A 22810-nucleotide genomic window follows, 5' to 3' on the forward strand; every position below is an offset into this window, starting at 1 on the left:
ATTAGACATAGAATTTAGAGAGATATTCCTTTAAGTCCAAAATCTGGTTTTCTGAAATACCACAATGTATAATGTTCCTTACCTAACACTTGGAGTTGATATCCATGATGGAAATTCCCAATAGGTGTTGCCACTGTACACCTGTAATACCCTTCATGAGTGATGGCCACTGGGTCAATCTGAAGGGCAGGAATCTGGTCAGGTCTGTAGAGCCAGGTCATTCTCTCGTCAGTGCAGTTTATTTTTGAGATCTTGTTTGGGTCTCTCCTGTGGGTTCTGATACAGGGAGGCTTGTCTCCGACGAATATTTCCCATGTTGTTATAAGCACATTTGTTGACAGGATAGGAGGGCAAGAGAGCACAGCCTTTGTATCCACCAGTACAGGCAGGGAAATATCAACTGCACTCACACACAGATACACAAAGAATAAAAAAGAAAATCTTGGTAAGAACTTCATGTGTTATATTTCCCACAACATCCTATATAATAAGAGAGAGAGATGCTAATTAGCCCAGATATGCTAATTAGCCACGAGCGGTATGCAAATTGACCATCACTCCAGCACACATGGCCGCCCTCATGTGGTCAAAGATGGCCGCCCCCATGTGGACACAAGATGGGTGGCAGGGGAGGGCAATTGGGGGCAATAGGGCTGGCAGGGGAGCAGTTAGGCATCGATCAGGCTGGCAGGAAGAAGTGGTTAGGGGAAATCAGGCAGGCAGGCAGGTTGGGAGCCAGCAGTCCTGGATTGTGAGAAGGATGTCCGACTGCCTGTTTAGGATCGGGCCTAAACGTGTGGGATCGGGCCTAAATGGGCAGTCGGACATCCGTCAAGGGGTCCCAGATTGGAGAGGGTGCAGGCTGAGCTGAGGGACACCAGCCCCGCCCCCCAGTGCACGAATTTCATGCACCAGGCCTCTAGTATTACATAAAGTTGTACTAGCACATTACTTTGCTGGTGGTCCTATTCCAAAAATATGAAACTTAAAGAATTAAACATTCACAAGATGTATATAACATGTTAAACCTTTTTCAAAGATTAACTGATTTTCTCCTATATTATGTTATTAGGTAAACAGTATCTATTACGAAAAAAACCAAGATGGCGGCATAGGTAAACACCGGAGATTGCTGCTTAGCACAACCACTTCAAGAATACAACTAAAAGATGGAATGAACATCATCCAGAATCATAGGAAAGCTGGCTGAGTGGAAATTCTACAATTAGAAGGAAAGAGAAAAGCATACCGAGACTCAGAGGAGCTACGGTGCAGAAGTAAAGTACAGAGGTACAGAGGCACATGCGGAGAGGGCTGGCAGCTGAGGACACGGTTGTCTTTTTCAATCGGTAGGGAGTCTCAAGCTCTGAGCTCCAGTTCTGGGCGAGTCTCAGGGGACCCAGACTCATAAGGAAGAAACTGTACTGTCTGGCATTGGTGGGAACTCGAGGGCAGCTTTCTCTCAGAGGTGCTTGCAGCGATTGCTGGGACACTGAGAAGCGGGGCCTCTGAGGGCAGCCATAGCTGCTTCCTTCGCCCTGTTGATCCCCTGGGACCCCCACCCCGCTCAAGCTGTGCACCAGCTTTTGCATATGAAAGGCCTGGCCCTTTGCAATCTGAAAATTACCTAAAAAACTTGCAGCTGGTCCAAGGCCCCACAGCAACTTGCATTGCTTCACAGCTGAGCTCCTGCTGGGTAGCCTCAGGCAGAGGCTAGATTAGCACCTTCTTAGAGATCCAGGAGCCAGTGTGCTCGGTGGTCAAAGTGGGACCATCCAGATTGCAGCTCCTCGGATCCATAAAGGACACACTCAGGGGGCAAACTCAGTGAGCACCAAAGCCCCACTGAAGCAAGTCTTGCCCCGGAGGGGTGTTTCCAGCACAGAAGTTCTCCCACTGCAGACACAGCTGATTCTCACAGCCAATTGGCCTGGAGGTCAATTCCTCCCAGTGATACCTACAACAATCAAGGCTTAACTACAACAAGACTGTGCACATAGCCCACAAGGGGGTGCACAAAGAGTGTCCACCTCAGGTAATTGGGGAGGCTGAGCCACTGGGCCCTATAGGACACCTAGCACAAAAAGCCACTCTATCAACACAGGGAAGCATAAAAATGCGGAGACAAAGAAACAGGACACAAATGACAGAAATGGAGGAAAGCAAACTACTGGATATAGAGTTCAAAACCACACTTTTAAGGTTTTTCAAGAACTTTCTAGAAACAGCCGATAAATATAGTGAAACCTTCAAGAAATCTAGTGAGACCCTCGAGATTATAAAAAAGGACCAACTAGAAATTAAGCATACACTGACTGAAATAAAGGCTATTATGCAGAGTTCCAACAACAGACTAGAGGATCGCAAGAATCAAGTCAAAGATTTGAAATACGAAGAAGCAAAAAACACCCAACCGGAAAAGCAAATTAAAAAAAGGAATCCAAAAATATGAAGATAGTGTAAGGAGCCTCTGGGACAGCTTCAAGCATACCAACATCCGAATTATAGGGGTGCCAGAAGAAGAGAGAGAGAGCAAGATATTGAAAACCTATTTGAAGAAATAATGACAGAAAACTTTCCCTACCTGGTGAAAGAAATAGACTTACAAGTCCAGGAAGTGCAGAGAACCCCAAACAAAAGGAATCCAAGGAGGACCACACCAAGACACATCATAATTCAAATGCCAAGAGCAAAAGACAAAGAGAGAATCTTAACAGCAGCAAGAGAAAGACAGTCAGTTACCTACAAGGGAGTACCCATACGACTGTCAGCTGATTTCTCAACAGAAACTTTGCAGGCCAGAAGGGATTGGCAAGAAATATTCTAAGTGATGAATGCCAAGAACCTACAACCAAGATTACTTTATCCAGCAAAGCTATCATTCAGAATTGAAGGTCAGATAAAGAGCTTCACAGATAAGGAAAAGCTAAAGGAGTTCATCACCACCAAACCAGTATTATATGAAATGCTGAAAGGTATCCTTTGAGAAGAGGAAGAAGAAAAAGGTAAAGATACAAATTATGAACAACAAATACACATCTATCAACAAGTGAATCTAAAAATCAAGTGAATAAATAACCTGATGAACAAAATAAACTGGTGATTATTGAAAGGGTGAGGACTACGCCCTCCATCTTACCCTGTGTCCTCCATTTTGGGGCAGCCATGTGCTCAGCAAGGAGCTTCTTCCCGGAAGCCTAAGCCTCTGCTAGCCACACCCAGAAACAAGACACCGACTTGCTCCTGGCCAATCGGCAGGGCCCACAGTCCTTTCTCCTCCCCTTACTCCAACCCCCCCTATAAAACCTCTCTCCACACAGAGTTCTCTCTCTCTGCTTCCTGCCGCTGTGTCAGCAAGGTGGAGGAGCCGAGCTAGCTCAAATAAAGACTCTTATGCTTTTGCATCATACCTGGCTGGCTCCCTGGTGTGGTTTCTTGGGGATCCTGAAATCTGGGCATAACAATTATAATAGAATCAGGGGCATAGAAAGGGAGTGGATTGACTATTCTTGGGGGGGAAAGGGGTGTGCGGGATGCTGGAAGAGACTGGACAAAAATCGTGCACCTATGGATGAGGACAGTGGCGGGGGGGTGAGGGTGGAGGGTGGGGTGGGAACTGGGTGGAGGGGAGCTATGGGGGGGGGAGAGGAACAACTGCAATAATCTGAACAATAAAGATTTAATTTAAAAAACAGTATCTATTACATGTGTGAAAAAATTTTTAAGTATTTTGAAATTAATTTAGGGGTTTCAATATCTATGAAAAAACACACAAGAAAATGCAATTCTCAACTAAAAGACAAAGACAATGCCCTAGCTGGTTTGGCTCAGTGGATAGAGTGTCAGGCTGTGGACTGAAGGGTCCCAGGTTCGATTCCAGTCAAGGGCGTGTACCTTGGTTGCGGGCACATCCCCAGTAGGGGTTGTACAGGAGGCAGCTGATCGATGTTTCTCTCTCATTGATGTTTCTAACTCTCTCTATCCCTCTCCCTTCTTCTCTGTAAAAAAATAAATAAAATATATTTTTAAAAAAATAAAAGACAAAGACAATGAATCTTTTGGTTTGAGTCTATCATATTTATGTTATACCTCATGCTTCTTGGGGTAGAAAATGGAATAATTAGTGATGTGGTTATGTCCTTCTAAGTTTTGATGAGAGAGAATAAATCAGTAATATTAAATATAAATGCCTATCCCCAAAGGTGACACTTCAGACAAAAATAAATATGGAAAGTGTTATAAAAAATAACTAGGATGGCATTCAAGTTGAGCAAGCTAGAAATTTGTAAAGTTTTTTTTTCAGAATCAGAAAGTCAGCAAATTCAAAAGACCCTTCCTTCCTTCTTTCTTTCCATCCTTCCTCCCTCCCTTCCTTCCTTCCTTCCTCCTTTCCTTCCTTCATCCCTTCTTTCCTCCCTTCCTTCCTCCCTCCCTTCCTTCCTTCTTTCCTTCTTTCCTTTCATCCTTCCTTACTTCTAATTGGACATACTCCCAAAGAGATCAACTACAAACTTTTTTCACGGATTTTGTTGCCATATAATCACTCTAATTATGAGGATTAAATATAGAAATTGACTCCTTTTGTTCATTTTTTAAAGTAAAAATTAAGTGCTGAGACCTGCAAGTATTTTCCAACAAGGAAGCTCACATTTTTCCCATAAATTGACATGATGTGTCCATGACTGGTAGGGGTTTGCTGAGAGGTGACTTGGTGTACCTGTTACAGCTCACCTATAACAAAAGTGTCAGGAATTTCATCACTTTAACATGAGCTATGTCGTGGGGCAAAATTTTTATGTGAATGAAGCTTGCTTTTGCTAAACTCTGCATTAATCTCTCTCCTCTGTTGGTGTCACCTGCCTTTTCTGTGAAGTACTCAAGCCTTTGAATTTCACAGCCAAATAAAGATCACTTAACTAGATGAGGACTTTAAAGCTGATCTGAGAGGCAGTTAAATATTAAATTTAAAAAGACATTTATTTCAGTCCCAAATCTGATTATCTGAAACACCACAATGTACAATGTTTCTTACCTAACACTTGGCTTGTTGGGAGCCACTAGAGTTAGATGTGGGTAAGTTACATGTGCACAAGGGAAAGATGCTGAAGATAAAACTAGAAAGAAAAGAGACTGGTGAGGAGGCAAGTTAGAAGGCTCTCTTAATTTCTCAGAAGCTTGAACTTTAGTTTGTAAACACTATAAGGCCTAATGTTTTTGCCTAATATTTAGCCTCAAGATATGACTCTATTTTTTCAAAGAAAGTACTAGGTAATCATATAAACATATGAATTTTAGCAGGGCCAAGTATTCAGAGTATTAACTCAAATGGTGAGAAATCTAAGCATGGTGAATATTCTATGTTCTTTCACCTTCCTCCATTATATAACTTACAGTCAATTACCCTTCTCCTTTATAATGATAGTTCTAATGGAATTGCTATCATTTTATGTTGCTATCATTTTATTCTTTCTCCTCCCTCCTTTTTCTTTTCAATGCCTGTAGTGATAATTTATAATAGCCATTCACTCCCTCACACTCAGTGGGTTTGGCACCTAACACTACTGTTCTCCATTCACTGCTGTGATCAGCTAGGACAGTTCAGTGGTCAGCAAACTGTGGCTCACGAGCCACATGCGGCTCTTTGGCCCCCTGAGTGTAGCTCTGCCACAAAATACCACATGCAGGCGCGCATGTACAGTGCGATTGAAACTTCGTGGCCCATGCGCAGAAGTCAGTATTTTGTGGGAGAGCCACACTCAAGGGGCCAAAGAGCTGCATGTGACTCAAGAGCCGCAGTTTGCTGACCACTGAGTTAGGTGATTTCACCTTCTACCTCATTGAGGAGATAGGGGGTAGATTCTCATCTTTATTCCAGAACCAGCAGTCATATCTCATCTTTTCTGAATCCTTTGTTCATAAATATCTCCCAGTCTCACCCAGCTACCATCCTCTAGCTTAAGTCCCCATCACCATTCATCCAGATACTGCAAAAGCCTCCTAATTCTATCTCTGTCTCAAAACTCTCCTGTCTTCAATTCATACCCTACATTGCAACCAGTTACATCTACACTAATAAAAGAGAAAAATGGTAATTGGCGTATGACCGCTACCCTTCCCATTGGCTATCAGCATATCCTTATGCAAATTAACTGTCAGCCAAGATGGCAGCCGGCAGCGAGGCAGCTGGAAGCGAACATGAGGCTTGCTTGCTCCAGTGACTGCAGACTCCAACGTTCCCCGCCTGACTTGCCGGCCTCTGAGCTGGCAGTTTGAAACATTCTAACAAATATAGCCAGCTGGGATCTCAGAGCTGAAGTTATACATTGTTTCGATTATAGAACGCAAACAAACCAGCAGTGGAAGCCTCAGAGCTAGAGCCAGAGCTAAAACTGGCCCAGAAGAAAAAAAAAAAAAAAAAGGAGCGGTTGGGAGCTTCAGTCAGCCTGAAAGCAGCCCTCAGCCCCTCACCCATTCTGGCCAGGCACCCCAGTGGGGACCCCCACCCTGAAGGGTGTGTGACCAGCTGCAAACAGCCATCATCCCCTCATCCAGGCTGGCCAGGCACCCCAGTGGGGACGCCCACCCTGAAGGGTGTGTGACCAGCTGCAAACAGCCATCATCCCCTCATCCAGGCTGGCCAGGCACCCCAGTGGGGACCCCCACCCTGATCCAGGACACCCTTCAGGGCAAACCAGCCGGCCCCCAGGCCTCTATCCTATATAGCAAAAGGGTAATATGCCTCCCAGCACTGGGATCAGCGGAGCCGTGAGGCCTCCTGGCACCAGATCAGCATGACAGGGTGCAGCGCCCAAACCCCCTGATCGCCCTGCGGCTCTGTGTGTGACAGGGTGTGGCGTCCCAACCCCCTGATCGGCCCTGCTCTGTGTGTGACAGGGGGTGGGCCCCAATCCCCCCCCACCACGGGCCCTGCTCTGTGTGTGATGGGGTGGAGCCATAACCTCCCCATCGGCCCTGCCCTGAGTGTGACAGTGGTGGCGCCCCAACCCCCTGATGGGCCCTGCTCTGTGGGTGATAGAGGGCAGCGCCCCAACCCCCTGATTGGCCCTGCTCTGTGCATCACAGGGGGTGGCGCCGCAACCTCCCCATCGACCCTGCCTTGAGTGTAATAGGGGGTGGTGCCCCAACCCCCCAATCAGCCCTACCCTGAGTGTGACTGAGGGTGGCATCGCAACCTCCCAATCCACCCTGCTCTGTGCATGACAGGGGGCGGCGCCCCAACTCCCCAATCAGCCCTGCTCTGAGCCCGACCAGGGGCTGCACCTAGGGATTGGGCCTGCCCTCTGCCACCCAGGAGCAGGCCTAAGCCAGCAGGTCGTTATCTCTTGAGGGGTCCCAGACTGCGAGAGGGCACAGGCCGGGCTGAGGGACCCCCCTTCCCCCCCGAGTGCACAAATTTTTGTGCACCGGGCCTCTAGTCATTCTATAACACAAATGTGATTCAGTCAATTCTGAGACCCTTCAGAGATCTCTCACTGCCTGAAGAAAACATTTAAGTGCCTTTGTGTGGCTTTGAAATCCCTCTTTTACAAAATGAATCATCTTCCAATCAATCACTCGCTACAGTGCTCCCCCACTTCAGAAAGAAAACACCAAGCACAATTGCATTTCTGTGTCTTTTCTCACATGTTCCTGTGGTCTGGCATGACCAACACAACCTTCTTTGTCTGTTATAATACTCCTTACTCTAGTGTTTCTCTTCAGAATGTATAAATATTTTTAATTTTTATTATAATAATCCTCTTCCTTTAAGACCCAGTTCCCATGATACATCCCCTGTGAAGTCTTCTCTGAGCCTTGGTGCTAACAGCTCCCTCCTGTAGACTCCTGGCACACTTGATATGACAGCTGTGCCCATGTTTGTGAGCCCCCATAAAACTGAGCTCCCTGGGGGCTCTCTCATAGTCTTACTCATCTTGCCCATCTTTGTGTTCCCTGAAGAGCCTAGAACAGTGCCTGATAGAGCAAGCTCCATAATTTTCAAATGGAATTTAACTGCCTTGGGGATGAAGGGGCAGATTCATTCAGGATCCCTCACCCCACAGCATTCAGATTAGCATATTCTTCAGCTAGGCACAAGGCTGGCCCTCAGACCAGACCATCAACTATGTTTATAAGAAAGTTCAATACTCAATCCCTTCAGAACAGGTCTCTAGGGGAAAAAATACAAACACACACACACACACACACACACACAAAAAAAAAAAAACAAAACATATATTACCTTCTACAGGAGGTTGTGAAGAGTTCCGGTTTCTAGATGAAACTAGAAAAATATTCAGAGAAAGGTAAATGAAATCAATTTTAGGTACTTAAATGAAAGAAGCCATTGCTTCTCCACTAAAATTTATGTGCAACATGATAGAATATAAGTAAACCATAACTAACTTATATTAAAAGCCTTGTAAAACAGCCTTGGCTGGGTGGCTCAGTTGGTTGGAGTGTCATCCCATACACCAAAAGGTTGTGGGTTTGATTCCTGTTCAGGACACATACCTAGATTTTGGGTTAGTTTCTCCATCCAGGCACATACAGGAAGCAACTGATTGATATTTCTCTCTCCCTCTTCCTCTTCTCTCTCTAAAATCAATGGGAACATATCCTCAGGTGGGGATTTTAAAAATAGATACATAATCTTTTTTAAAAAGCATTGCAAAACAAATGAGTTATTCCATCATTAAATAAAAAATATGTTAATATCTTAAAGTTACATTCATAAGCTATTGATCAATGATTTCTCACTTATGAAACACCTTCTTTTGTACTTCACTACTATTTTGTAAAAGGTAAACCTGCCTCCACCCCTCCCCTAGCACAATAGATTTGCCAATCAGGGGCACCTCAAATGAGCAATCCTTTCTCCAGACACCACTCCTGATTAAAATTGTTCGGCCCAATGATGAGCACATCACCTGCCTGAACAAATTAGAGTACTTCCTCAAGAATTTTGGACCAGAACTAAGAAGAATAGTTCATTCTTCTTCCTTCCCCATTTTTTCTACTCTGATGGTTAATTTTATGTCAATATGACTAGGCCATGGTTCACAGATATTGAATCAAACATTATTCTAGATGTTTCTGTGAAGACACTTTTAGATGAGATGAACATTTAAGTCAGTAAACATTAAGTAAAGCAAATGAGTCTCCATAATGTGGGTAGGTCTCATCCAACCAGTTGAAGGACTTAAAAAAACGACTGACCTAGGAAAGAGAGTTTGGTCATCAAACTGCCTTCAGACTTGAACTGAAACTCTTTCCTGGGCCTCTAGGCTGCTGGCCCACCCTGCAGATTTTGGACTTGCCAAGCTTCTATCATCAAATGAGTCAATTCCTTAAAATAAATCTTTCTTCCTCTCTCCCTCCACATGCACACACACATAACACACACATACAATCCTGTTATGTCTACTTTGGGAAGAGGAAAATAAAAGCAGAAGAGGGGCAAGCAGGAGAGAGAGAGAGAGAGAGAGAGAGAGAGAGAGAGAGAGAGGGAGAGAGAGAGAGGTGACAGTCTTTACCTAGATAAAATGTCTAATTCCATAATTCCAAGACCTCTATGCATATTTTCCTTTGGGTTTTACAGTTTCAGACAATCAAAGTAGTCCTAATCTAGTTCAACTTTGATTCTGAAAAACTTGTGTTTTGTAGCAAATTTTTTTTAAGTATTTCTTATTATTTAAGGTCCTAAAAAAAAGTTCTTCCTGTGTTTAACCACTCAATAAGCATTTACATGTCCTTTGCTTATAAAAATATACTCTTGCTCCCCATTCTAATTTTGTACCCAGTTCTACCACATTTTAAAATAAACAAAGAAATTCGGTAAAGAGCTTAGAAATGAGCCGCAACAGGCCTCTGAAATAATTTGCCTTTTTCTAGGCAGCTGTAATGGGCTTGGGATGAAGGCAGGCTGTTATTGAGATTCTATTATATTTAGTTTATATTAGGCTCAAGAATCTGTTCCAGAAACAGATAAGAGGTCAGAGCTGACCACAGAGGGCTTACCCAGATCAAGCTATGACTTAGATAGTCTAGATCAGGGGTCCTCAAACTTTTTAAACAGGGGACCAGCTCACTGCCCCTCAGACAGTTGGATGGCCGGACTATAGTTTTAAAAAAAACTAGTCGGCTGCTAAGCAACAGGCAGTGGCGGCAAAAACAACCGGTGGGCCAGATAAATTTTTTCAGGCAGGCCACATGTGGCCCGTGGGCCATAGTTTGAGGACCCCTGGTCTAGATGCTAAAGCTCTAATATCCATAGCACGAAATATAGCTTAGCCTTCCAGACCTCTCCCATCCCACCACACCCAGCTTCCAAGGGTTCTAGGGTCTGTCAGTTCCTTCCATTTTCAAATTCACCACCAACCAAGACTGTGTTTGTAATGGAAGAAAATTAGGATGTGAGTACTTTTGATTATGGTGTAGTTGGAGTTGCCATTTGGAAGCATCAAGAGGAAAATTTAAAGTTTTATTAGGAATAAGAGGTATAAGTAAGGTGGGGTAAGAGTCCTGGAAGAGAAAAATCAGGATCTGCAACATTTCCATAGAGGGCCATAACATAAGCATCTGAGGCTTTGCCGTCCTTATGGTCTCTGTTGTAAGTATTCATCTCTGCTGTTGCCTCAAAAAAGCAGCCACATATAATACTTAAGCAAATAGGTGTGGCCTTGTTCCAATAACGTTTTATTTACATTGTTTTGTTGATAATGAATTTCTTTTTTATATATGTTTTTATTGATATTTTTTTAGAGAGAGAGAGAGAGATGAAAACAGAGGGATAGAGAGATAGAAACATCAATGAGAGAGAAACATTGATCAGCTGCCTCCTGCATGCCCCTTACTGGGCATCCAGCCTGCAACCCAGGCATGTGCCCTGACCAGGAATTGAACCAGTGACTTCCTGGTTCATGTGTCAATACTCAACCACTGAACCCTACCAGATGAGCTAAATTCTTATTTTTTTAATTAAAAAACTTTAATGTTCACATAATTGCAAGTGTCCCCCTTTTTGCCACACTTTGTGGCTGGCTGGATTTTGCCTATGGGCCATAGTTTGCTGACTCTTGATTTAAAGTACAGTGTTTTGTTTGTTCTGACTTCTTGCATTTACCACAATTTAAAACAATAAACACCTATTAAACATTCTATTTTCTTCTGCTTACTTTGCCTTTTAAAAATAAACTAAATCTCTACTAACAAATTCTTCCTCAAATTAAATAAATTTCCTATTCTGTTTTTGCCAAAACTAGCAACTTTTGCCCTCCCTTCCTGCCGTCCTTCCCGTACTCTATGTGAAGTGTGCCAAGGATGGAGAGCACCAAGTAGGATTCCCATGAAGAGAAAACTACAATGTGCCCTGCTCCATTCCCAGCTAAGGTAGCTGTCTGGTGAGGAAGGGATGGCAGCCCTGATAGACAAAGGTTACTGTGTAGATGAGGGTTTCCTCTTGTGGCATTTGGACTCTACAGCTTTGAGAACTTCTGTCTATTTTAAAGGCATAGGCTCTTGTCAATAGAAAGTTCAAAAACTCTGCCTTAATTGATGTCTTTAAAGGGATATTTAAATGTTTTTCTTCTATCCTTTGGATTTTACTTCATATGCACCATAGAAATTGTTATTTTAGTGACAAAGCAAATATCCTTCATGCTCTAAACCAGTGGTTCTCAACCTTCCTAATGCTGTGACCCTTTAATACAGTACCTCATGTTGTGGTGACTCCCAACCACAAAATTATTTTCGTTGCTACTTCATAACTGTAATTTTGCTACTGTTATGAATCGTAATGTAAATATCTGATATGCAGGATGTATTTTCATTGTTACAAATTGAACATAATTAAAGCATAGTGATTAATCACAAAACAATATGTAATTATATATGTGTTTTCCGTTGTCTTAGGCGACCCCTGTGAAAGGTTCGTTCGACCCTTGACAGGTTGAGAACCGCTGATCTAAACTGTTAGGTTGTTGGCACTTCAGTGGATTCTCATTTTAGCAAACTTGTCTTGGAATGTTGGCAATTTGGGCACATTAGTTCTTAGCAGATGTGCCTAATATGTGTCCGAAAACTAATAGGAGTCTGTTACGAGAGCCTGGTTTTGCATTAAGTGGTGTGTTCATGATTGACTTGAATGAAGTCTTCAAACATTTTGAGTTTCAGTGATCTCCCAGGGGGCTGGAATGTGGGCAAAACCTTCTGCTTAATAAAGGTTTTCCAGTGAATGGAGACCCATGGAGAAATCTGCCTCTCAACCCAGATACCAAATCCTCCAACAATCAAGCAAAATCCACCATCTTCCAAAGAATACTCTGAGAAGGAAAAATCAATAAATTATCCTTGCAACTTCTCATACCAGAGATAAAATTCACAAGTTAAAATGTTCTCTTAAGTGTTCAAAGATGATAGTTTTTAGAAGAGAAAAAAAATTCATGCTTATTTTCACAAATATCCCTCTGATTATTTTTATAATAGTGGATATGCTTTTTAAACTTAATTAGTTGTTAATATATGAGTCCTTTAGTTTTTTTTGTCTCAGTTGGCATCTAGTGGCTATAGATACCAATTTCATATCAAGTATCATGATTTCATTGAAAATAGAAAGTGTCCTTCTTGTTCAGTCTTGTTTGAAGCTTTGAATACAGTACCAAAGAGTACAACAAACATTCAAAGTTTCTGATCAGTGCTCCTGTATTGTTTCTTTAATTCTTTATATGAAACTAAATTTTCTTTTAAATTTAGAAATATTATAATTTTATATTATTAATATCAGAAGTCTAATGAACTCTTTCACCATGTACCTATATATAGACTGAAAAAAATGTGAATTTTATTTTTTAAAACATATTTATAGAGGGTTGTGGCGGGAAGATTAACCAGGGAACTTATATGCATACTAGCGGCCCGTTGCACAAAACTCGTGCATCCTCAGGATAGGGCCTAAACCAGCAGTCAGACATCCCTCTCACAATCCTGGACCCCTGGCTCCTAATCACTCACCTGCCTGTCTGCCTGGTCACCCTTAACTGACCTCCCCCACCCCCGCTAGCCTGATCGCCCCTCACTGCCTCTGTGTACAGACCTGATTGCCCCTAACTGCCCACCCTACCAACCTGGATGCCCCTAACTCCCTCTGGGTGTCGGTCTGGTCACCCCTAGCTGCCTCCCCTGCTGGCCTAGTCACCCCCAACTGCCCCCCTGCCGGCCTAGTCACCCCTCACTTGCCCCCCCTGCTAGCCTGGTTGCCCAGAACTGCCTCCCTGCTGGCCTGGTTGCCCCTAACTGCCCCCCTCACCTGGCCTGGTCACTCCACGCAGTCTTCTGCTCAGTCCTTTGGTCGTCCCTCACTAACCCCCCTGCTGGCCTGGTCATAGGCAGCCATCTTGTGAGGGCATGAGGGTTAATTTGCATATTACCTCTTTATTATATAGGTTATGCATAGCCCATGGTCACAGACAATAGTGTGGTTGAGGCCTGGGAGGGGCGAGTACAGGATAAAAAGGGTCGATGGGGAAAAAAAAGTAAAGGGGACATCTGTAATACCTTCAATAATAAAGGTAAATTTTTAAAAATAATAATAATAAAACATACTTATAGTAGAAAAGTAACTTAATTACTCATAATATTCATTTCTTTGACTGCCTTAATTTTTATATAACTGCAAATTTGATCACTTAAAACAATAGAAATGTATTCTCTCATATTTGTGGAAGCCAGAAGTCTGACATCAAGGAATCCTTCCTTGCTTCTTTCAGGTTTTGGTCACTGAAAAAAATCTTTCATGCTCCTCAGCTTGTAGACATATTATTTCAGTTTCTACCTCCACTTCACATGACCTTCTTACCTATGTCTTCTCTTCTAAGGACACTGGCTATTAAATTTAGGGCCCACTCTAATTCAGGATGATCACATCTCAAGAGCCTTAACCTAATTACTTCTTCAAAAGATTCTTTTAACAAATATAATGACATTCACAAGTTTCGGATGGACATATCTTTTGGGGGCCACCATTCAACCCACTACACTCATGCATTATCCCCACCCCCAAGATTTATAGGTTATATAGTTATTTTATTTATTTTATTCTGTAGTTGACTGTAAATATAGTTTATTCTGTAATTTTTCTGGATAGTGAAAAATTGAGTATAATTTAAAAGGATATTTAAATCCAAGAATATATTTTGAAATCATTGGAATCATTTTGCCATGAAATGCTTAATATAACATATCGCAAAAGTAACATTTCAAAATACAAGAAAAAAGTTAACTATAATGGCAAATAAAAGATTGGGAGATCTTAGGGCTGGATAGGGGGTACAAAAAATGAATTACTAACATCTACTAAGACCTATTTTTTAAGTTTTTTATAGTAATAACTTATGTGTTAAAAACTGAATGATCTTGCCTCCTTTGTCAAATATTAATTGAGCATAGTGGCTTGGGTCGATTTCTGGGTTCTCTGATCTATTCCATTGATCTATATGTCTGTTCTTGTGCCAGTAGCAGGCTGTTTTGAGTACAGTGGTTTTGTAGTATGACTTGATATCTGATATTGTGATTCCTACAACTTCATTCTTTCTCAAGATTACTGCAGCTATGTAGGGTATTTTTTGGTTCCATATAAATTTTTGGAGTGTTTGTTCTAGGTCTATGAAATATGCCATTGGTATTTTAATAGGGATTGCATTGAATCTACAGATTGCTTTGGGTAGTATGAATATTTCAATGATGTTGATTCTACCAATCCATGAACATGGTATATTCTTCCATTTGTTTATGTTTTCCTCTATCTCTTTTTTCAATGTGCTGTAGTTTTCACAGTACAGGTATTTTACCTCTTTGGTTAAGTTTATTCTTAAGTATCTTAAATTTTTGTTGCAATGGTGAATGGTATTTTTTTTAGTTTCTCTTTCTGAGAGTTCACTATTGGTATATAATAATGCTATGGATTTGGGGGTGTTAATTTTGTATCCTGCTACATTTCTGAATTCATTTATTAAATGTATAGTTTTTTATGGAGTCTTAAATGGTGTTGGGAAAATTGGACAGGTATGTGCAAAAAATGAAACTAGACTACCAACTTACACCATACATAGGAATAAACTCAAAAATGGATAAAAAGACATAAATGTAAGATGTGAAACCATAAAAGTCCTGGAAGAAACCATATGCACCAAAATCTCAGACATCTTTCATAGCAATATATTTATTGATACATCTCCTAGGACAATGGAAAGTAAGGAGAAAATAAACAAATGGGACTACATGAAAATAAAAAGCTTCTGCACAGCAAAAGAACCATCATCAAAATAACAAGAGACCCCCCACTATGTGGGAGAACATATTTGCCAACAATAGACCTGATAAGGGTTAATCTCCAAAATATATAGGGAACTCATACAACTTAACAAAAAGAAGACAAACAATCCAATCAAAAAAATGGGCAAAGGACCTAAATAGATACTTCACCAAAGTGGACATACAGAAGGCAAAGCAACATATGAAAACATGCTCAAAGTCAATAATCATCTGAGAGATGCAAATCAACACGACAATGAGGTACCATCTCACACCTGTCAGAATGACTATCATCAACAAATCAACCAACTGACAAATGTTGGCAAGGTTGTGGAGAAAAGGGAATCCTGGTACACTGCTGGTGGGAATACAGACTGGTGCAGCCACTGTGGAAGACAGTATGGAGTTTCCTCAAAAAGTTAAAAATGGAACTCCCGTTTGACCCAGTAATCCCACTTCTAGGAATATATCCCAAGAAATCAGAAACACCAATCAGAAAGGATATATGCACCCCTTTGTTCATAGCAACACAATTTATAATAGCTAAGATTTGGAAACAGCCTAAAAGCCCATCAGCAGATGAATGGATTAGAAAACTGGTACATCTACACAATGGAATACTACACTGCTGTAAAAAAGAAAGAACTCTTACCATTTGCAACAGCATGGATGAATCTGGAGAGTATTGTGCTAAGCAAAATAAGTAGTCAGAGAAAGGTAAGTATCACATGATCTCATTCATTTGTGGAATCTACTGAACCAAATAAACTAATGATCAAAAATAGTCCCAGAGTCATAGAAGCATGAACAGATTGTTGAACCTCAGAGGGAAGGCAGGGGAGGGTGAATGGGAAGAGATCAACCAATGAACTTGTATGCATATATGAATAACCCTTGGACACAGACAATGGGGTCATGAGGGCCTGTCTGTTGGGGGGGGGGGGTTGTTGAGGAGGGAGGAAGAATGGGAGCAGGCTGGAAGAGGTTAATAGGGGAAAAAGGAGGACCTATGTAATACTTTCAACAATAAAGAAAAAGAAAAAAATTAAAGTTTACAGTACCTTTATGAAAGTAAAAAAAAAATTTGAATGAAAAATACTTTGGAAATCGTTTTTGTTTAGTGATCACATTCTTGAACTAGTACTAAATAAGCACAGAAATAATTTCAGAATGAAAAATTGACCAACAATCTTAAACATAAGCAGTATTCTTTTAATCCTTACTGGAGAATATGTATTTTTTTTTACTTTATTAGAGAGAAAGGAAGGGAAAAAAAGAGAAACATCAATGTGAGAGAGACACATCAATTGATTGCCTCCCGTACACACCTGACGAGATCGAACCGCAACCTAGACTGTGACCTGACAGGAATTAAACCCTCAACCTTTTGGTGTACAGGATGATGCTCCAACCAAGTGAACCACCCGGCCAGGGCAAAAAAGCACTATTATTTTATCAACCAAAGGACTTATATGCAAGCATATAGGCCTAACCAATGGACACAGACAACCGGGGGGTGAGGGCATGAGTAGGGGAGGGATGGGGGTACAGTGGGGATAAGGACATATATGTTATAATTTATTCAATAAAAAAATTTAAAAAATTTAAAAAGCACTATTATTTTAGACAATGCAGTCTATAAATGCATATACAATTCAAAATTTTAAAACGTAAAATCTATACAAGCATCAAGTACTCTTCTATTAGAATTATCATTTAAAAACTAGCATTACCCAAACTGCAATTGTTCTTACCCAGTTGCTGTGTTGAGTTGCTTGATGCACTTATGCACTCTGAAATGGGGTGAAGAGAGAAATACATATATTAGCATTTAACTCCTAATTAAAACCACATTTTTTTCACATTCTTGCAGCATCTTTGGATTGCAGTTGCCAATGAAAACACAAATTATGAAAGACAAACAAAAGTCTCAAAAACTGTTCCCCAGTATGAACTTGTGACCAGATCTTCCTGCCTGTTTGTTATACTCCTACTTTAGGCCCAGAATGCTTCTCACTACTTCCTGTCTTGATATCCAAATCAGAGTATTTCTTCTCCCAGGCTTATATGCATTTAGTCTATTTCTGTGGAAGAAAGGGTTTTACTATCTATTACAGACTCTTTAAGAACCAGTGACTAGTACAAAAAAGTTTAGAAGTTGATTATATGCTGGTATGGAACAAAAAATGATTTTCCTAAATATTATTGAAATTACGTTATGTGAACAAGTATCTATCAACTTCAAATTTTATAAGGCAAACTCTAAGTGGGAATTGCCATTAACATATTTTGAGCAGCAACTACTGGCAACGTGCTTGCTAGACATAAAAACACCCTAGTAAACAACACCTCTTCTTCCCAAGAAATTAAGGTCCAAGCAAGGAAGCTGCCATATAAAAAATTATAATGTAAAGTTTTCAGTGTAATGATAGAAGTATGTATGATGTTCAGAAGTTAAAAAGAAGAGAGGTTTCGTCTAAGAGAGCAAGGGTGAGAGATTAGGTAAGACCTCCTACAATACTAGATAATATTGAAGCTGGATCTTAAATGAGTAGTTTTCCAGGAAGAGAGAAGGAAAAAGAAAATTGCACACAGAAAGAATGGCATTTACAAGAAAGCATAAAGTTACATGAGATTTACAAGAACTACAGATAGTTCATTATTGCCATAAATTGAGAAAACTTGGGTGTGGGATTCGAGTTCAGACTGCATATGGCAGGCTTTAACTGTGAAAACTCCTAGAAAATGTTCACAATGAAGCGACATACTTCTAGGGCATCTACAGTGAGTATTTCTGACCAGCAATGGGAAACATTTTAGGGTAAATTTTAATGCACAATGTTTTTATGGATAAATTTTGAATACAGTGGCCCTCTTGGTTGCCATTTTCTTTTTTGTTTATAGATTTATTTTATTTTCTAATTTATCTTTATTGTTGAAAGTATTACAGCTGTCCCCTTTTTATTCCCCCGTTGAATTCCTCCATCCCCCCCTCCACTCCCTAACCCCCCCCCCCCCCGCACCATCCCCACAAGCCTTCACCACACTATTGTCTGCACCCATTAGGTGTATGAATAGATGCATATAAATTCTTTTATTAATCTCTTCTCACCCCGAACCCCTCTACCACCCCCACCCCCGCCTCTGAGAGTTATCAGTCTGTTCTATGCTTCTATGTCTCTGGATCTATTTCGTTCATCAGTTTATTTTGCTAATTAGTTTCCCCATATGAGTGAGATCATGTGATACTTGTCCTTCTCTGACTGGTTTATTTTGTTTAGCATAATACTCTCCAGGTCTCTGGTTGCCATTTTCTTTAATAAAATGTTCTTTTAAAATAATAATTTTTGAGCACTTACACTAGGAACAGATTTTTGGTAATTTCATGTTTTTTTATTTCAGTCTCTTCATCCTACAGGTATTATTATCTTCATTTTACAGATAAAGAAATGAAGACTCAGTGATGAAACAATTTGGCCAAGGCCAAATTGCCCAATTATTCTTACGCAAGTAGGTCTCACTGCAGTGAGTAGAGACCAAGGTATGGATCCTAAGAAGTACACCAGGATAAACACTCTATCCAAATTAACAGAAATTGAAAGAGCTGGTGAAGCCCTGGCTGGTTTGGCTCAGTGGATAGAGCGTCGGCCTGCGGACTGAAGAGTCCCAGGTTCAATTCCGGTCAAGGGCATGTACCTGGGTTGCGGGCACATCCCCAGTAGGGGGTGTGCAGGAGGCAGCTGATCGATGTTTCTCTCTCATCGATGTTTCTAACTCTCTATCTCTCTCCCTTCCTCTCTGTAAAAGACCAATAAAATATGTTGTTTTTTTTTTAAAAAGAAAGAGCTGGTGAACCTGCATTCACAGATAAAAAACAAAACAAAATACAAACCCAAGAACACTTAACTCTGGAAAAAACCCTTTCCCAGCCAAGTCAAAATCATCATCAGAAGTAAGGATGTTTTGTGATTTTACCACTAATGAAACCTCTTACTCACTCCGAGCACCAGAAGTTTCCTTTCCCAAGTCATCACTGTCATATGCCTGAGCAAGCATATGCCACCCACGCAACAGACATGGTCTGGGATGACTGTGCAAACCCATACTCCCCAGGCTCCCTCCATTAAGAAGGGAAAAGGCTCTCAGAAACAGCACATGCTTTTCTTGTGATGTTAAACAGTTTTATCAGTTGTAAATCCTGTGCTCTGCTGTGCTTTACTGACTAAAATAGTTAGAGATAGGCATTTCAGCTATTTCACCATTCCCAAGAACACCTGATTCAGTAACTGTGTTTAACCAAACTAGAACATAGATTATGCCATACTTTAAAAGTTAATATACCTGCTTAGATTTATTTATTATTTCTAATGCATAGAAATGGGAACGAAAAATATTAAAGGTTGTCTGCCCTTTCATTCATGTTTGGGGGAGAGAAAATAAAGCAGTCAAGAGTTAGAATTCTAAGGTAAAGTAACCATTAAATTAGAACAAAACTGTAGCATACAGTATTTGATTATGCTCTAATAAAGTGACCATATAGCTGTGAAAGACAATAATGTAGAACACTTTTTTTAATATGTTTTTCTCCAGGACTTGAGGCCTCTGTGCTAGTATTGAAATAATTTGAAGTCATTCTTACTGTATTGCTTATTACAGTCTTCACATCCTTATCTGTCATCTTTATTGTTATTTAATTTTTAATGAACATATTACTTTAAAAAACAACACAGACAACATGAAAATACATTTCAACACATTGAAATCTGTGGAAATATCTTGATATTTTACATAAGGAAAACCACATGATAGAATTATTTCACTCTTCATTTGGTGTTACAAGCTTTCAAACTTCAAAACTATATAAATTATAATAAAAAATACAGATCTGGACCATTATGGATTAAGTAATAGCAGGAAAATATGAGGGATATGAGTTTTACTTCTTGTTCTGCTTCTTCTTTAAGGAATCATTTTAGGTAATCAAACGAATTTACACAGTCCAGTTCTGCCCTTTACAAAACACAGACTATCATGCTCACTTAACAATTAAGGAATAACTTGTGAAAGGTATTCAAAACATTACAAACTGAGGTTTTAAACCCATAAAAATGAAGCAGTACACCTCTCCTAAAGATTCAAGGTTTTACTTAAAAATGAATAGAGCTTTGTGGCTGAGATCTTAATCACACAAAGACCCAGAAATTCAAACTACATTGCCAAAACAACTTTTATTTGGTTACACTGAGCACATGACTTTTTCTAGTCACCAGTGTGGTAAAAACCAATACAGTGCTAAGAACTTTAAATTTCTGGCTCCAGAAAGCTAAAAATATCAGCCTTAGCATTTTATTAGTGAATATTTGTACTACACTTTCTAAAACAGCATATTGTAGGTGTAGGGTAACATAAAAGTATTATTTCCCAGTTAAAGCTATGGAAATAAATTGTCTACTTTTTTCAGAGTTCCTGAAAATAAGATGAATTGTAATTTAGACAAGCTAATTATATTTCTGCCTCTAATGTAGTGGTTTTCACATAGTGATGTGGGAATTAGTAGAAATCTATGATAGCCAGAATATCCACGAACTTTGTAACTTTGGGGAAAGTGGGCCTAATTTATCATTTTATTTCTCTTATATAAGTAAAAAGCAGTATCCTGTAGGAATGAATAACTGAAAGCATCACCAATTTTTCTCAAATTCTGTTATTTTCTAAATAGCAAATAGGAATTTCAATTGGAATGAGACACATGATTTTTTTCTCTACAAAAGCTACTTGAAGATTAGCATTAATTTAATGATAAATATTGGAAGTAAAGGAAATGTTTTGTTTTCTGCCTTAGATGATGATCAGTCTCCCAACTAGTGCTTTTCATTCATATGGCACTTGAGTAAAAGATCTATCACAAATATTAGAGAATTTTAAATCATGTTTGTTCTTTCTGAGCCAGAATTTTCCCAGAGAAAAAACACTGTTTTACAAACATCTGAAATTCTAGGATAAAAATTATTTATATTAATGAACTACAACTACAAACTTAAACATGGGCAAATCTCAAACATAATACGGAGTAAATAAAAGCAGTTATAAAGTAATATAGACATTATGATTTCATCTCTGTACAATACAAAAAAGTCAAAACAAATATTATTATTACATACATGGTAAAATGTAAGGAAAAACAGGAATTAATTACCCCCCAAAGAAAATGGTTGTCTAATCAGATAATGGCTACCTTTAGACCAGAGGTTGAGGGTATAATTGGAGAAGAACTGTCAGTTTATTTTTTAATTTACATGGATATTCACTATATAATCATTCTTTGAAATGTATGAATATCATACACTCTGCAATATGTTATTTATGTTAATATAAAAAACTTAAAATAATAAATACCAAGAAACACAAAAAGTACAATTAACACCTATTTTTTAAACAGTGTCAACAATTGATCCTGGTATCACAACATATATTTCATGTTGTAACACTTTAATTTATGAAAGTGATTTACATTTTGAAAGACATTCATTTAGTAGAAGACAACACCTAGTTAGGTGTTCAGTAAACAAAGTAATGGTTGGAAACCCAGTTTTAGTAGAGACAAAAATAGAAAAAAAAACACCAAAATTTTAGAGTAAGAAAATTGACCTTTTGGCTCTTCCATTTATTACCTCTATAATCTTGCATAGATTACTTTCTGAACCTCAGTTGCTTCATCTACACATGTAGAAATTTAGTATCTGATCAAAGTGGTCATTCAAGTTTGTAAGGGGAAGGATGATTATATCATTGATAGGAGATATTAGGGGGAACTAGCTAACCATTTAGAAAAATAAGATAAAATAAAACCAAATTTCTGTCTCATTTCTCACATAAAAATATAACAAATAAATCAAAGATTTCAATATAAGTAAATAAGTAAACAAGTACTGGAAGAAATGTAGGTAATTTTTTTATGTTAAACACTAGATAAGGTAATAGAATTCTGGTTTGTCTGGGACTGAGGGGTTTCTTGAGACATAGGAGCAGGAAAGCCCTAGGAAAACTGGGACAGTTGTCATCTTAAGTGAATAAACTTTTGCAACCCTGGCACAAAACATAGAAATTATAAAGAAAAATATTGAGAAATTTAACTCTACAAAGAATTTCAAATTTTTGTAGGCAAAAATATGCATAAAATAATGTTGACAAGCAAAATTTTGTGGAATATTCACAACAGTAATGATAAACAAAAGGCTGCTTTACTCCAAAAAATATAAAGAAAACATATAAATCATTTTTTTAAAAAAAGAGAGGTACAACCTAATTGAAAATATTGGCCAAAGATATGGAAGGCTGACAAAATATTTTATATATATGTTGAAGTCTGACTTAGCTAGTATCTATAATTATACTCTTCAGATACAACATAGAGAAATAAAACACCCCTCTAGTTTATGAAAAGGAGAAATGTTTAAGAAAAGTAATAAGTTCTAAAACACAAGCATTCAATAATGATCAA

The 22810-nt window shown here is 39.5% G+C and overlaps 1 protein-coding gene across 2 annotated transcripts in view; it reads right to left on the bottom strand.

Moving 5' to 3' along the window:
- The window catches only part of CD200R1 (CD200 receptor 1), a 43359-nt gene that overhangs the window by 9239 nt on the left and 11310 nt on the right, over positions 1–22810 (bottom strand). Inside the window, exons 2-4 of one of the 2 annotated variants that reach the window (XM_070403555.1) lie at positions 17064–17102; positions 8243–8284; positions 83–400 (exon numbers count right to left, since the gene is read on the bottom strand). In XM_070403555.1, the coding sequence (XP_070259656.1) occupies positions 83–400; positions 8243–8284; positions 17064–17102 (399 nt within the window). The remainder of the gene's footprint in view (positions 1–82; positions 401–8242; positions 8285–17063; positions 17103–22810) is intronic. The other variant, XM_070403556.1, reaches the window with a different exon arrangement.

The sequence above is a fragment of the Myotis yumanensis genome, unplaced genomic scaffold (assembly GCF_028538775.1).
Source record: "Myotis yumanensis isolate MYYU_CA2020_CCGP unplaced genomic scaffold, mMyoYum1.0.hap1 SCAF_2, whole genome shotgun sequence".
In the NCBI taxonomy this organism is placed as follows: Eukaryota; Metazoa; Chordata; class Mammalia; order Chiroptera; family Vespertilionidae; genus Myotis; species Myotis yumanensis.